General features: G+C 31.9%; 1 protein-coding gene across 1 annotated transcript in view; it reads left to right on the top strand.

Annotated features, from left to right (window-relative positions):
* Nucleotides 1–18,147, top strand: part of LOC126888534 (uncharacterized) — a 33,898-nt gene extending 15,751 nt beyond the window's left edge. The window contains exon 2 of the mRNA XM_050656879.1: nucleotides 18,130–18,147. Coding sequence (XP_050512836.1) covers nucleotides 18,130–18,147 — 18 coding nt within the window. The remainder of the gene's footprint in view (nucleotides 1–18,129) is intronic.
* The last annotated feature ends 256 nt before the right edge of the window (nucleotides 18,148–18,403 follow it).

Genomic DNA, 18,403 nt, shown 5'->3' with positions numbered 1-18,403 from the left:
AATATCAGACTCGTTCGATAAAGAGTAACTTTACTGACTTGGTACATAAATAACTATTTTCCTACTGCCCGAGTAATCGTACTCTGGGACCACCGGACGGAATGCAATGTATACGTCTTGTATTTCACCGATCACGCGATTACAAAATTCTAGGAGCATTAGGCCTAGTATACATCATACATTTGGCTAGCTAACAAGTGGATGACAGTGAGGTTAGTTTATTGAGTAAATAAACAAACATTCTTCTGCTGATTAAAAGTATGTATTATGTTAATTTGTTGATAAATAGACGTAATTATACAGGGTGTCCAGAAACTCTACCGATAGGCGAAGACAGGAGATTCCTCGGATAATTTTAAGACAATTTAACTAATTCACCTAGTCAGAAAATGCTTCCTAAGGGAGCTAGAGCTGTTTGAAATGGCGTCTTGTAATTAGTTTTTCTTAAATACCTCCAGAACGCTTCTATATAGAAAAACAAAAATTGGTATCCTTATTTATATTTCGAATTTGTAGTACCGGTCATAGGCGTCCGTTTTGGGTAGGGCAACGGTTACTTTATCGCATAATATTTTTGTATTTAATTTTTAAGCACTTTCGACTCTGGATTATTAAATTGTAAGGTATTCTAGTACTAAAAGGTTCTCTTGCTTTAAGTCGATAGGATTGACCATTTTCTAGCGATTTGAAAATTTTTCGTTTATTGAATTTCAAAAAAAAAACTATTTAGGAAAACAAAAAATTTTCGTTTAATTATATTCCAAATATGAATCGATTTTATTAATTGCAAATTTCTAGTACATGTCATATGCGTCGGATTTGGGTAGGTCAACGGTTATTTTATCGCATAACTGTTTGTCTTTAATTTTTAAGCATTTCTGACATAAGACTATTAAATATGAGGTATTCTAGTACTAAAAGTAACTCTCGCTTTAAGTTGGTAAAATACACCGTCTTTTTTGAAAAACTTTTTATTTTTTTTTTCAAATTCAAGAGACGAAAAATTTCCAAACCGATTTTTCTAGAAAACGGTGTGTCCAACCAACTTAAAGCAAGAGTATCTTTTAGTACTAGTATACCTCAGAATTTAATAATCCAGTGTAAAAAATGCTTAAAACTATTTAAAGACAAAAAAGTTATGCGATAAAATAACCGCTGCCCTAACCAAAACGGACGCTTATGACCGGTACTAGAAATTTGCAATAGATATAATCGGTTTATCTCTGGAAGATAAATACGCGTCCCAATTTTAGTTTTTCTAACTAGAAACGTTCTGGATATATTTAAGAAAAACTAATTACAAGACGCCATCTTAAAGAGTTCTAGCTCCCTTAGGCATTTTCGGACTAGGTGAATTTGGTTAAATTGTCTTAAAATTATGTGAGGAATCTCCTGTCTTCGCTTGTCGGTAGAGTTTCTGGACACCCTGTATATTACTGTATTGAGACTTTATGAACTGCGAAGATAACTAAATGAATTTTGATAATTTGTTTGGTGGTTCCAATTGGTGCCACTAGGCCGGTCGGTAACAAGTAGGTATGTTTTGTTACAGAATTCCAAAATGAAAAGTCGTCTCGCGTCTTAATTTGAGTGAAATAACAAATAATGACGCTTACATACAATTTACTAAAAGATATCCTATCGGATGGATCTCACGCTAAAAAAAATGTTTCATTCCATTTCACGCTAAATAATTTTTTTGTTTGGGGCCTAGTGCTTCCACATGGTACCACCTTTTTTTATAATAATTACAAAAATATGATATAAAAAACCTTAATTTTGTCTATTTTTTGCCCTACCATGTCCTAGAAACAAATTATTCACCATCTAATATAAACAAAAAAAAAGTCTGTCCACAAAGGGTAAATTGTTTATAATTCGGAAACGATAAATTTTAGAGAAAAATTACTAAACACATTTTTTGTTCCCAATGATCCAGCAAACCTAAAATAATGTCTACCCAAGCCGAAAAAAATTGGTTTTTATAATTTATTAAATTTTTTTTTATAAATGTAGCAATAACGCTGAAACTATGGCATAACTTCAAAACGCAAAAGATATATAGGGTGTTCCATTTGAAATAAGAAAGTTCATTAGATGTACAGAAAAACGGAAGATCTGACAAAACAATGTAATTACCACTATCAAAGAGGGCGCATTAGAAGACCCTTACCAAAATCTATAAAAATCTTTCCAGCGGTTTCCGAGAAATTACCGAGTTGCCAGACTTTTTCGCAACCCTGTAGGTATAAATATGAATATTACGTGTCGCGAAAATATATTTTCATTTTGATGGAAAATGATTTTCTTGTTTTACTTTGAAATATTTTTCCATAATATTTGCTAAATTTGAAATAAAACGAGCCACAAAAGGTTAACTTTGATACATTTTGCATTTTGAGGTTCTTTTGTGGCGCGTTTTACTTTAAATAATTAGCAAATAAATATATGAAAAAAATATTTCAGAATAAAACTAGAATTTTATTTTCCATCGCAATGAAAATACATTTTCGCGCCACGTAATATTTAAGTTGAATGTAATATTTCTCGATTACACGCTAAGCGTTATAAATGGTCGCCTTTGTCGCAATATCTCCCAAATGATCTAGTAGTTACGACGCCATATTTGTGATAAGACAATCTGAGTTCATATCCCAGCTCTCCTAATAATTATGGCCGGCAAATGAACTTGGAATGTTCGATTAAACTTAGCGTCGTAACTACTAAAACTACATAAACCATTTCGCCGATAAAACATGAGTTTGAAATGTATTTACAAGTAGTATCTGGTCCATCTAAGGTCAAGTATAATAGTTGAAGGTATTACAGGAATTATTGAGCTTGAAAAACCGTTTTTCCCATAAGAAATGGAGTTGATCATATTTACGAAGCCTATAACTTAAAAACTAGAATTTTTCTAGATATGCGGTATACACCGTTAGACGCGTCTAGAGTTCTCCTACAAACGCTCAGTTATTTCTATGTTGAAATTTTGAGTAATTTTTGAAAAACCAAAATTTTCAAAGTTTAATTTTTCAGTTTTTCGGCTATACTGAGCCGTGTGTAAGTATGATCTCGATCGCTTAGACACCATTTGAAAGTTTAACTCAACGCTATTAATTTGGTTTATTTGCGGTTTTCCTGTCTCGTCTCGAATTTAAGATATATGTATACGTTCAAAAAATATGCCATTTTGTATCTATCTAGCCCTACAGCTGGCTTATGGGTGGTCAAAAGTCACAAACTACACCGGTTCTGAATCGACCCTGACTCCGTCTTGAAACACAGAAAAACTTCAGATCGCTGTAACTTTTCCACAAGCATACATACATACTGATGTGATCTTGATTATTGATATGAGATAATATTCTTATATGTCACTTAATTTAATCAATGTATTAATACTAATCTAATTAATTAACCAGATCACATATCAATATGTTTTCAATCTCAGGGCGAATTATAAATTAATTACTTACTTTCGTGGATTCTAAATATTTCTTAATGGTTCCTAATCGGGATAGAAAAGAAAAGAGTAAAAAAAAAATACACATATGGGTTACAATTATAATCAAAATATTTTTTATTTTATTTAAAAATTAATCACTGCTTAATATTTTCTATCTCTTATCATTCTTAAACATAACATTTACAAATGGGAATCTTATTTCCTTTTGGTTTTCAATTGAAAGTTTTTATTAACATTTAATTATTAGGAGTTATTAGCAACAACTCTATTTAAGTTTGATGAAGCTTTTCTGATATTATTGATTATGTTATTCAATTTTTATGTGGAATTTAATACGAAAAACCCATACATTCATGTCCAAACAAATGAGACTGACCTTTTCCTGGTGAACTGAAAATGTCCTCACACAAAACCCGTTCCTGCTATCCTTGGCTGCGATCAAACCTCGTCCTGGCTTCCAGTAATGTACTCCTTTGAAATACTAGCTCGAATAGCTCTCGTTCCTGCTTCGGTCGTGATGCTGTGTTCTACCTTTTTCGAAACTGCTATCAGCTACCGGGACACTCTTGGCTCAAGGAGGTTCTTTTACTCTCGACCTGGCCTACTTCTCGTTCCACGATAGATACTCCACACTCACGGAACTACCGGCTTTCTCACTCTCCGTACACTACCGTCTACTACTCGACTTCACTTCTCGACAGCTCAAAACATTCTGCTCTCACTTTGTCATCCATTCCCCTACTTTCTAAATATCCCTTCCAGATTCACAAATCAATCTTCCACCACCAACTCTCATTCGTAATATTCCTCAAAACCAATTTTTAATCTTTCTAAATATGCTTAATGGATTTCAAAAGAAAATATTTAATTCCCATTCTAAAATACTTTCTAACTATTTACAAATTTTAATGACCTATTCTCTCTTTCAAATGAGTCTTATTTAGCATAGGCTAATGATCGAAACCTTCCGCGAAAAACGATAATGAACTATCATCTATTTCACTGAGTTTTATTTAGCATAGGCTAATGATCGACCTTCCGAGAAGAACGATAATGGTACGCGTCATTCACTTTGTTTATCTAAGCACATTGTTCCGAGTTTCGTACGCTTATTCTAATCACTTCTTAAAATTAAATATAACAATTTGTTGTATACAGGTTGTTCTAAATTTATATGCCCGAGGTTGAGAAAATTAAAAATATTTTATATTAAAGTGAATTTTGTTTATAATTATCAAATTTTAATTTTTATATCAAATAGAAATATAACAAATCCCCGCCTTGTATTCGATAAAATTTATCTGCATTTTTAAGTAAATTTTCTCGAGGCAAAACCAACTCCCTGTATATTTCCTTACTTTAATCTACGTCTTATACCCCTTCTTCTTGTATTACTCTAATTAGTCCCACCTGTAGAGTAATTGTTTCCTTATTTTCAGTGTCCTCATCCTGTGTTAGAGTGTCGGCTATTATGTTGTCTTTCCCTTTTTCCCATATTAATCTTCTGTCTTTTTCCTCAGATTTTTCACATACTTTTACCGTGTATTCTGCATCCTCGTTTTCATATGCCTCCTCTTCAAATGCCACTGTTTCGATCATATCTTTTTCGCTTTCATTTTTTTTTGCTTTATTTCTTCTTCTCCTGAGCTCGTCTCTTCTTTTGAGGAATTCCAGGTTTCCTTTGTTTCTGATACTCTCAAATTTTCTTCTTCTGGGCTCAACTCTTCTTTTGAGGAGCCACAGGTTTCATTTTCTTTTGTCTTTTTCTGACTTTTTCTCCCTTTTCTTCTTTGTCCTTGCTTCGTTGCCAAATTCATTTCCACTGTTTGTTCTTTACCTGATTCGTCCGTATTTTGTTTCTCCTGTTCCTTGTCCTGTTCTTCTTCTTTTTCTTCTGTTAGTTTCATCGTATTATTTTTAAAATTTATCACTACATGTTTTTCTGCCAATTCGTCAACTCCTACTATCATGTCATGTGACATGTTTGGCATTATTACACATTGTAGTGCATACATCTTCTTACCCAGTCGTACCATTACTCGTATGCCTTCATTTATAGTTGCCAATGTCCGTTTGTTTGCGCCCACTAAATTTACCCTAGGTATTTTATAAATTAAATTTGTTAAGTTAACTTCTTCTATTAGTTTTCTGTTGACCAATGTTATTTCAGATCCAGTGTCTATCATAATTTTAATTGGTTTCTCGTTGATAAATCCATCCACAAATTTTAAATTAACTCCATTTTTCTTTTCGTTGTTTCTTGCCAATTTAATAAACTCCTTGGGGTTACAAAAGATTCCTGTTTGATTTTTGGTTTTTAGTGAGCGCCGTCGTGAAAAAACGCCGGTTGCTCATCGTTGTTTATATTTTCGTCATAATGTCTCTCTCCGTCATATCCATCTGTCTGGGTATTATTTACTTCTCTTCTATTTTCTCTTGGTCTGTCGGATCTGTTTCGGTTTTCTCGATATCCCTGTTCATTTTGTCTACCATTATTTCTGTTTTCTTGATTTGAGCGTGTGGTGTTTCTATTCTGGTATTCTCGATTTCTGTCCTCATTCCATTGCCTATTTCTTTGTTCATAATTTCCTCTTCCGCTGTCTCTATTTTCGTTTTCCCTTCTGGGATTAAAATCTCGTCTTGTATAGTCCCTCCTATTTTCATTTCTATCTCTGTACTCCTGTGTTTCTCGGGGCCTGTAATCTTCTCGCGACCTTCTTGATTTTCTTTCTCTTAAACGCAATTCTCTTATTTGTAGGAATTGGCATAAACTATCTATGTCTTTGTAGTTTTGCAATGTGATATGGTCTTCCAGCGTTTCTTCGAAATGTCTTGCAATCAGTTCGACTAATTGTTCCGATGAGTAATTATATTGTAAATGTTTTGCGTTATAGTAAATTTGTAATGCATATGTCTTTTCTGATATACCCATCCTATCATTGTATTTCCCATTTTGCAATTCCTTGTTAATTTCCAATTGTTGGACTTTTCCCCAGAAATAATTCAAAAATTTTTGTTCAAATTCTTGCCAACTGTCAAATTCTTCTTCTTTGCAATCGAACCATAGGCTTGCTTCATTTTTGAGATGGTTTCTGATAGTTTCTTTTGCTGTTTCGAAACTTCCGATGTGCTGTGTTTTCTTTTTCAGGCTCTTTATAAACGGCACTGGGTGTAATCTTCTTATATCCCCGCCAAACCTTATCTTCACGTCATCTGTGCTATGTATAACCATTTCTCTTCTTTCTCCGACCTTCTGTTGCGTCCTATTTTCGGTGACTTGTTTTTCTATTTCTGTGATTCTTTTTTCCACTTCTTCTATGTCTGCTTGAATAGCGTTTTGCAACTTGTTTTCCAAACTTTCCATTTCTTTTTTCTGGCAATTCGTTATCTCATTTATTTTGCTTTTGATTTCTTTAATCTCTGTCTCTTGTTGTTGCATGTGATCTTTAATTTTCACTTCATACTTTTCTATGCGTTCCTCCATTTTCTTGTTGTTCTCTTCTATTGCTTGTTTCATTTTTTGTTGTGTCTCATCCATTTTTTGATCCAATTTTTGTTGTGTTTCATCCATTTTTTGTTGTGTTTCATCCATTTTTTGTTGTGTTTCATCCATTTTTTATCCACTTTATCCATTTTCTTTGATGTTTCATCCATTTTTTGATCCAATTTTTGTTGTGTTTCATCCATTTTCTTTGATGTTTCTTCCTGATTTTTATCCATTGTTCGTTTTGCTTCATCCATTTTTTGTGACTGGAGTTGCATAATTTGTAATATCTTTTCTAATTCTGACAATTCTTTTTTTCCTGTTTCCATGATTGTTGTGTTTAAGATATCTTCTTGGTCTGAATTTTCCTCTTGATCTGAATGTTCTTTTTGTTTTTTTGTTGTCTTTGCTTTGGCTTCTTGTCACAGACATTTGTTTTCAAGAAGTACTATCCCCGCCAAATGTGAAATTTTAATAGTATGTTACCCAAAACGACTTTTTCTCACCCAAATATTATAAATTGTCAATACATATATCAAATGTAAATATCGTAAAAATAAAATATTAAATCAGTTATGCAAAATTTGTACCTAAAGAGATCTAAAATTTTATGTTATCCAATGTAAGTATCTCACTTTTTACCACAGGCATATAAATTTTCAAATACCGGCTTTACTCTTTCTATCCTTCAAATTTGCCACTAGAAATATTTTTCAATGCTTTCCACGTTGGACGACAGTTGATGTGATCTTGATTATTGATATGAGATAATATTCTTATATGTCACTTAATTTAATCAATGTATTAATACTAATCTAATTAATTAACCAGATCACATATCAATATGTTTTCAATCTCAGGGCGAATTATAAATTAATTACTTACTTTCGTGGATTCTAAATATTTCTTAATGGTTCCTAATCGGGATAGAAAAGAAAAGAGTAAAAAAAAAATACACATATGGGTTACAATTATAATCAAAATATTTTTTATTTTATTTAAAAATTAATCACTGCTTAATATTTTCTATCTCTTATCATTCTTAAACATAACATTTACAAATGGGAATCTTATTTCCTTTTGGTTTTCAATTGAAAGTTTTTATTAACATTTAATTATTAGGAGTTATTAGCAACAACTCTATTTAAGTTTGATGAAGCTTTTCTGATATTATTGATTATGTTATTCAATTTTTATGTGGAATTTAATACGAAAAACCCATACATTCATGTCCAAACAAATGAGACTGACCTTTTCCTGGTGAACTGAAAATGTCCTCACACAAAACCCGTTCCTGCTATCCTTGGCTGCGATCAAACCTCGTCCTGGCTTCCAGTAATGTACTCCTTTGAAATACTAGCTCGAATAGCTCTCGTTCCTGCTTCGGTCGTGATGCTGTGTTCTACCTTTTTCGAAACTGCTATCAGCTACCGGGACACTCTTGGCTCAAGGAGGTTCTTTTACTCTCGACCTGGCCTACTTCTCGTTCCACGATAGATACTCCACACTCACGGAACTACCGGCTTTCTCACTCTCCGTACACTACCGTCTACTACTCGACTTCACTTCTCGACAGCTCAAAACATTCTGCTCTCACTTTGTCATCCATTCCCCTACTTTCTAAATATCCCTTCCAGATTCACAAATCAATCTTCCACCACCAACTCTCATTCGTAATATTCCTCAAAACCAATTTTTAATCTTTCTAAATATGCTTAATGGATTTCAAAAGAAAATATTTAATTCCCATTCTAAAATACTTTCTAACTATTTACAAATTTTAATGACCTATTCTCTCTTTCAAATGAGTCTTATTTAGCATAGGCTAATGATCGAAACCTTCCGCGAAAAACGATAATGAACTATCATCTATTTCACTGAGTTTTATTTAGCATAGGCTAATGATCGACCTTCCGAGAAGAACGATAATGGTACGCGTCATTCACTTTGTTTATCTAAGCACATTGTTCCGAGTTTCGTACGCTTATTCTAATCACTTCTTAAAATTAAATATAACAATTTGTTGTATACAGGTTGTTCTAAATTTATATGCCCGAGGTTGAGAAAATTAAAAATATTTTATATTAAAGTGAATTTTGTTTATAATTATCAAACTTTAATTTTTATATCAAATAGAAATATAACAATACATATCCACAAATATTTTTCCCTTTTTAAATAAAAATTGAGTCATATTTCTGAGCCCTGTAACTTTTAAATGGTGTAACCGATTTTCAAAATTGGACATGCGTTGGAAAGGCAATGATCAGTACTATCAGAAGCCGTAAAGGTTCGACTTAACTCTTTGAAATTTTTGGGAGTTTTGTGGACGATAACGAAAAACAGACCCTAAATGGGAAGGGCCGTAAAATCATGTGACGTCATGGAATGTCTTTGATGAAATAACTTATTTGCTTCTTCTTCTTCTTCTACGGCACTACAGCCCAAATTGAGCCTTGGTCTCCTTTATTTTTTGCCTCTACCCTTGCTTGTCTCTGACTGCTCTTCGCCGACTTATTGACGCCGTGTACAATATTCTATTATCTATTACGTAAGTATCTATACACTTTAACATTTATTTATAGAACACCTTGTATTTTGTAGAATGGTAAAAAATAGTAAATTGATATTTTGATTTAACAATGTTTACATTAATAATTTGACTTACACTTAATAGTTGACAGTTAAAATGTACCTACTTGTTAGTTTTAGTTCTGTAATAAACTTTGTCACTTAGTTCTTCTTCTTTTAGTGCCTATTCGTTTCGAATATTGGCGACGATTCTGGCTATAATTATTTTATTAACTGATGCTTTAAATAGATTAGTTGTTGTTGTGGAGAACCATTTCCTCAGGTTCTTTAACCATGATATTCTTCTTCTCCCAATTCCTCGCTTTCCGAATACTTCACCTTAAAGGATTAGCTTCACTAATCTGTAATTAGTGCCGTTTCTCATTATGTGTCCGAGATATTCTAACTTTTCCTTTTAATGGTATACATCACCACTCTTTCTTTGCCCACTCTTAGTAATATGGTCTCGTTGGTTATCTTGTCCGTCCATGATATACTTAGGATTTGCCTGTATAGCCACATCTCGAAGGCTTCAAGTTTTTTCTCCACTGATTCAGTGAGTGTCCAGGATTCAACTTCGCAATACAATATTGAGAAGATAGTTTAGTCAGTTAGTTACATAAATAAATTATTTAATAATGAAAAAATGACTCGTTATTTGAGGAAGGTGGAAAAATCATAATATGTATAACATGGGAGTAAAGTGCCTTTCCTCCCTTGAATGATTACTACCCTCCACTACGCGTCGGACAGTAAACTTCATTCTCGGGAGGAAAAGTAGCACTTTTCTCTTTTGTTATACAAATACTTATTTAACACCAGATTAATAACAATGAGCTTAGAAAATTCAGATTATGTTGCGATAGCTGTCCCAAGTAGCAATTTTTCGACGCATTGGTTGTCAGTACAAACAAATGCACTGTATATAACGTTGCCCGAGAGCATTTTCAGTTGTTTCGGCCAACGACCCCTAACCCGACTGACATTACGATGTTACAACGTTAAGTAATATCTTTAGTTATATGGGCAACTAAGTTATTACTATTGTGACAACTACATATCACAGTCAAGTTTTTTCAACAATCGCAACTACTTAAAAACGTTATAATGCTAAACTAATTTACGCCCATGGGTTTTCTGGCCGACTAGGTAGTTGTCTCTCACGACCACAGGGCCCTTACGTATAGTTCTATAGATATGTGACACGTTTACGGCAACTTCAGGAGCAAAAAAAGAATTTACTTTATAACCTTACTTTTTTCTTATTATTTTATATTTTATTTTGCTGGAAATTTTCGATTTATTTAACAACCTGTTTATTTGTTTTTTATTAGCTGGTTTCTCCATTGTCCATTGTTTTATCAGTAGATTTGATAAGCTCTAATCTTTGTATCAGCTTTGCTAGACAGGGTTGCCAGGCCAGTTCTTACTCTTTCAGTACTATATCCGTTGCAAGATAATTTGGCTGAAACTCCGACAAAATATGTACTTTTTGTACATATTTTGTCTGAATTCCATCCGAATTATATTGCAGCGGATAGTAGTTTTGCTTTCAAAAAATCAATAGAAATCAGTAGATTCTTTTTAGGCCCTGTAAATACAGTAAAATCTGTGTTAACGGTTACCTGTCAAAATCGCCCGATTTCATAATCAACTTAAAGTAAACATTAAGTAAAGTTCACTTTAAAGTTGACATTTACCCATATATGAATTGTGATAAAGGTAGAGGTACCAACTTACTTAAAATTTAAAAAACTGATTATGAAACCGAGCGTTACAATCATTTTGAAAATTCTCCAAACCAATTATATGAAGATTTCCTTATTTAAATCTGCTATTTACCAGTTTCATTTCTAGACAAGGCGAAAACGGCGGGTTCGAAGGGAAAAATATTCCCATGAAATTTTTTTGCATAATCACATTCGTGAGACATCCCAGAATAAGGTTCAAGAAGTCGCCCAAGTGAAAAGTTGGCCAATTTTTTTTTAACAATTTTTTTTTAATCAAATTGCAAGAATCAATATTTTTGGCCCGAGCAATTTTTTCTTTAATTTTTTGGACCATTCTGGACAAAAAAGGTCTTTAATAATTTTTCTCTAAAGTTGATCGCTTTCGACTTATAAGCAATTTAAAATTGAAAAAAGCGAAAAATGGCGATTTTCAAGGCTTAATAACTCGGTTAAAAGTTATTATTATGAAAGTCAATATATGACTAAATCAAAGTTTGAAGCCCCCCCTACAAGATCCTGAAGAAATTTTCGTCATTATTTTATTACTAAGCTGTTATTTTTAAGTAATAATAATAAGCGCCATTCACGTGTGCGGGGCTGTAAATGCTGAGTGCGAGAGAGAAGCTATTCCAGCAGTCCTCGCACTCACATTTACAGCAGCGTCAATACGATACAACCACTCATTGTTATTAATTAAAAATAACAGCTTAGTAGTAAATTAATGAAACAGATTTCTTCGGGATCATGTAACGGTGACTTTAAACTTTGATTTAGTCACTTTCTGACTTTCAAAATAATAATTTTTGACCGACTTATTAAGCCTTAAAAATGGCCATTTTCGCGTTTTTCAAATTTTAACTTGCTTCTAATTCGAAAAAGATCAACTTTAGAGAAAAATTATAAGAGACCTTTTTTGTCCAGAATGGTCCAAGAAATCTAAAAAAAATTAGTTCGGGCCAAAATATTTATTTTTGCAATTTGATTAAAAAAAATTGTTAAAAAAAAATTGGCCCACTTTTCTCGTGGGCGACTTCTTGAACCTTATTCTGGGATGTCTCACGAATGTGATTATGCAAAAATATCTCATGGGAATATTTTCCCAACGAACCCGCCGTTTCCGCCTTGTCTATTCTCTGTCCATCTATTATCATCATCTACGTCCTGAATCTTATTTTCGGTAATGACATTGGAAAATTGTAACAAAATGTCTGAAAATTAATTTAGAAATGGGGTGAATACTATTAAAAAGCAAATTTTATTTTAGTGATAACAAAATATTGAAATATACCAAACATCTAATAAAAAACATTGCCTACTAGAATTTTTTAAATAATATCAAAAATATACCAAAACAGTAGATATCTACTAAATGTGGCAACGCTGTTAAGGAGAATGATGCACTTCATTGCACTGGTCACATGACCTCTGTCACCCAATAAGAGAGTGCGTTCTAAAGTGGTTGGGATAGTCGGTCCAGGCCGTGTTTGGTCGGCGATTGGACTTCTCGGTTGTCTCATCCGTCTATGGTTGGTAATAAGGTGTATTTTAAGTAATATTAGTAATGTTGTTTAATGCACCATTTTGGTTTTTTTGGGATGTAAAGAAAATACAAACACAAAATATAAAAAATGCAGGCATTTTCTAATACCTTTAAAAGCACCATCAATACATTAAATTTATACAAAAAATCTTTAACATAAATTCTGGCTTTTATATTAAAATTAGATTTTTTAATTTTACATATTTTTTGTTAAAAAGGTGATAAAAAATGAGCGCGTGTGTTTTTTAAAGGTGGAATATCCATATTTGACGGTAATCTGAGATGCGTTTATAAACTTCACATCAGGTAATTTTGTTTAAGTCTTTATTTATGTAATTATATAAATTTAAATACCTGATATGATGTCAAAATAGTTTACTTTTTATATAGGTAAAAAAACATAACCAGTCCGACTCTTTGAGCAACTATTGCACGCAGGCACTTTTTATAGTCGCTTCAGTTGTCTTATGCAACGCTTAAGGTTGCCTAGGCAACGTCAAGACAACTCAAAAATCGTCCACCAAATTAGTGCAGAATTGGGTCGTCTTCTAGGCAATAACTACGTTGTAACAAAACGTTGCCACGCGGTAGACAACGTTGTCGCGTCGACAAATTGCTACTTGGGGTATGAGCTAATTAAGCTTGAAAATAGTGAGAGTACTTTTGACTCATCCTGTTTCCAATCTAACAGCATACTCGTAATCAGGTGTATTGATACTGAGATGTAAAAGTTTTTTTTTTAAGTTATTTGTATTCTTTCTAACTGGTCAGCATATATCTCATTCTCCAACTAGCACACAGTTCATAACAAGGCTTTGAATTAACGAATCAAAAAGCTGAACACAAGATGTCAATAATTCATTTTGGTTTTAGCCATTAAATCTTTTAAATTGCCAATTGCGTATTTTTCTATTCCCAGTGTTGTATCGGCGATTGCGTTAAAAAGTCATGTTGTAGTTAGGGTGACTCCTAGGTATACAAAGTCGTTCACTTCAATTTTTCCGTTCTTATATAGGAATTTAACACCCGTAGTGCCGATTTGACCGCTACGGGTAAGTGAAAGAAATTTGGTTTTTGCCAACATTTACGGTTAGCTAGTTTGAGTCACTGTTTTTTCTAGATAACTTAAATTTTTACCGAGTTCAACTTCTGAGTCAGAAAGAAGTACCAAATCATTAGAGTACCTACAGTTGCATTACTATTTGATTGTTGCTATCATTATATTATAATTTTATAATTTTCTAATAATTGCTATATTATAATTTTCCTGATGTAATTTGGGGTAACAGTCTTAATGGTACCACGGTACAGGCTAACCAAAACTCACCAGCTAACGATTTATGTAATATCATTAATCTTTGTGACTTATACCAGGTTAGTACGATATCTAACCGGCGAAATGTTTTTCTTGATTTAATTTTTTCTAGCATTCCTGATATATTTGTTTCTGTACCTCTGGATCCGTTATTTGAGGAAGGATTTCATCATACACCTGTCAATTTTGACGTAATTGTTGATTTAAATGAATATGTTCTTAATTGTGAAGAATAATTTTTTGACTTGAAAAATGGGGATTATGTTGCTTTAAATTATTATTTAGCAGAAGTTGACTGGAATTTATTATTTCTTAACAGAAGTATTAACGACATGGTTAATGATATTTATGATGTTTTATTTTATTTAATCGAGTTGTTTATACCACTAAAAAAATTAAAACATCCAATTATCACAAATGGTTTACATCAGAGTTAAAACATTTAATATACGAGAAGAAAAAAGCACATAAGAAATTTAAGATGGCTGGCGATGATGAGAGCTATCTTCTTTTTTCCGGTCTCAGGAAACAGTGTAAAGAGCTTAGCAAGTATTTACAAAGACGTCATGTGATAGAAATTGAGGCTAACATTTTTTAAATTTCTTGTTCTTTCTGGAAATATATCAATAATAAACGCAACTCTCATGTTCCACCATCGAGTATGTGCTATGGTGATGAAACTAGTGAAAATGGTTTAGATATTGTTAATTTATTTACTGGGTTCTTTTCAACTGTCTACAACAAAGAAAAAATAAATCAGGTTCCTGATTTTAAGTACGAAAATAATGTTGATGTTAATACCTATTTAATTAGTGTTAAGGATATTATTGATAAGATACAGAATAATCAGTGGAAACAGACAGCGGGTCCGGATGGTATACCAATGTAATTTATTAAAAAATGTTTATTCACTCTTGCAAAATCTATTCGGTTATTATTCAATATGCCATTAACTTCTTCTACATTTCCTGATTTTTGGAAAGTGAGTTTTTTGAAGCCCATTTTTAAATCTGGTAAAAATAGTAATGTTGAAAATTACAGGGCGGTTTGTTTGCAGTCTGAACTACCGAATTTGCTTGATTTTTTTGTTAACCAGATGTTAACCTACGACAGTAAAAATTTAATTGTCTGTCGACAACATGGTTTCTCTCAGAAGAAGTCTACTTGTACAAATCTCATTTTGTATTCAAACTTCATTGTTGATTCTTTGGAATCGGGTAACCAAGTTGACTCCATATATGCTGATTTTGACAAAGCATTTGACAGGGTGAATCATGAAATATTAATTGCTAAACTTCGTAGATATGAAATTGGAGATGATTTATTGGGTTGGATCAGAAGTTATTTAACAGATCGTTCACAAATAGTGTAATATGGTAATTTTGTTTCTGAACCTATTAGTGTTACCTCGGGTGTTCCTCAAGGTTCTCATTTAGTCCCACTTCTATTTAATCTTTTTGTGAATGATATATCATCAGTTATTAATAATAGTGAATTTCTGCTGTTTGCTGATGACATAAAAATCTTTAAAGCAATTAAAAATACCACTGATATGGATGCTCTCCAGTCTGACTTAAATAATTTATCTCGTTGGTGTGACATCAATGCCTTGTATTTAAATCTTTTTTTTAAATGGCTTTGGCAGAGCCAATTAGCCAGACTTGTATTTAAATCTTAAAAAGTGCTATAAAATTACGTTTTCTAGAAATACTAAACATCAGTTAGATAAAACATACATACTTAAGGGCGTATCAGTTACGGAAGTTAATCCAATTAGAGACGTCGGAATTATGTACATTTGATCAGATACTAATGTTTGATAGGCATATTAATGATATTACGTCGCGGGCTTATAAGATGCCCAGGAATTTTCAGTATTTACTTTCAAAATTTTGTATTGTTCTCTAGTTTGGTCCATTTTGGAATATTGTAATATTATTTGGTATCCTTATTATAATAAGTACATTGATCAGTTAGAACGAGTTCAGAATAAATTCCTAAGAATTTGCAGGTATAAAATGGGTTTCAATAGAACTAACTGTGATTATAACTATATTCTTTGTCAACTTAATATGAAAACTTTGGAAAATAGAGAATCTGAGTGTGAATTGCTTTTTTTGCATAACATTCTTAATGGTTTTTTTTTATTGTCCGGAACTGCTAGAATTAATTGTTTTTAATGTAAGTTCTAGAAGAACACGTTCTTCTGACCTACTTAGACTAAAGTTTCATCATACCAATTATGGTAAAAATGAGACAATCACAAGGATGATGAAAACTGCCAATCATTTGCAAGATGGTGTTGAATTGTTTAATTCATCTGTGTCCGCATTCAATAATTCTTTGAAGAAATTAATGTTATTAATACCTACTTTTAAAATATGTAATATATGACTACAGTTTATATGTAAATAATTATAAGTATATATTTTAATTTTTTGTAAGGAAAAAGGGATCGTCCCGTTAAATAAATAAATAAATTAATTAATTAATTAATTTCTTAAACCCAATCTATGAGTCTATTTAACAAAATATTAGTAAATATTTTTACAATACAGTTAAGTAAGACCATACTTCTAGAGTTTGCTGGATCGTTTCTGTTGCCTTTTTTAAATAGTGAAAAGGATTTCACTCCAGTTATGCGGGGTAATCGTCGTTTGCAGTATTCTATGAAACATGCTCGTTAAATAGAGTATCCAATTATTTGAAAGATTCTTAAAAAATTCATAAAGAATATTATAATCAATTCCAGGCGATTTACGATCAGGAGAGTTATTTTCCGATAATTTTTAATTTCTTAACGTACAATTTATTGTAAGTAAGGTTCATCTTTGTTCAATTTAGCAGGTTTTGCACAAATTTAGATTTTAACAATATAAATCTATAATTAAACTCAATTTTCAATTTCAAATGAATGGTAATGAAACGGAGCAGCTTTTATAAAAATTAATTTAAAAATACGCCAAGCCACTGTAACAAACTCAGGTTTTATTAAAAAAAAACAAAGACAAGTGAAATCCCAAAGTAAGCATTTATAAATATAACCAAAGGCTAAATTCTAAAGAAAAAAGTCGCAATATACTTTGCAGTCAGCGCACATCAAAGTGAATTCGATTTAAATTAGTTTTAAATTTAATAAACAAATTTATTTAACAGCATTCAATCTTTTTATTATTGTACGGGTCTCTTTCAACATGAAAAGAACTGGATTTAATTGAGTCTCTGTAATAAAGAAAGTCAAACATTGTTTTAGCTGTGTTTGTTCTGGTACCGATCCTCACATAAAGAAAAAACGGAATGAATGAGGGATGGAGAAACAGGACCGGCTGAATTTATTTTTGATAATATATCCTTTACGGTGGTGAGAAAACACATAAGTAATTTTGTCTAGTTTTGCAGTAGAAGTGATTTTTAATATTAGACGGGTACCCCTAATTTCGTTTTGTAGCCCACAATTATGTGTTATTTACTTTGGGTATTTTATTTTAATTTCAATTTTTATTATTATTCCATGTAGATAAATGTCACATACTAATATAGAATATTCTCCAAATTTTTCACCACCAATGAAATACAAAATATGTCAAAAAAGAAATACGTGACTTATGTCATTGATCCCAAGTCTGTCCATTGTCCATGACTCATTTGTTATTGCACTTACAAAAAAAGGGTTATAAAAATGATATTTACATTTCATGTAATCGAATGAACTATCTTTCAGTAAAGTCGTCCCAGGAACGCAACTCATGAATATTGGCGATATCATTTTAAATTCTTCTACTTTAAAATGTATAATATACGACTGAATTGCCAATATAAATGAGTCGGATTAAATAAATTATTTGAAGAATTTTTTACTTAGCAACAACATTTTTGTTTATTTTAATAGTATTTTGTATTTTGACAACGAAACCCGATTTGGGCTTCGAAACGTTAATAAATTCATTTTTTAGTAAAATTGTGGCTTATTTCCCATAGAAAATACTTAATTATACATAAAGTATCTTTTATATGTTTTAGAAAAGGAAGTTGGATTAAAAAAGTGAATCTTAAAAAAAGAATGAAACACTAAAACACAACATCTACTTATATTTTGGTTGATACTTAGATAGTCAAGCAACGCTGTTTCGATCGATGGAAGATTTTCATAGAACCAATGAAAAGTTGTAGAGATGAAAGAAAACAAATCAAGAAGATCCTTTTTTTTATTTATTAGTACATCTGCCTTATTATATTTTAATGCGGGAACTAACTTTCCCAACTCATTTCGTTTAATAAAAGAAATTTCCTTAAA

The sequence above is a fragment of the Diabrotica virgifera genome, chromosome 7, assembly GCF_917563875.1.
Source record: "Diabrotica virgifera virgifera chromosome 7, PGI_DIABVI_V3a".
NCBI classification, from domain to species: Eukaryota; Metazoa; Arthropoda; class Insecta; order Coleoptera; family Chrysomelidae; genus Diabrotica; species Diabrotica virgifera.
This window is presented reverse-complemented; position numbering and strand designations above follow the sequence as displayed.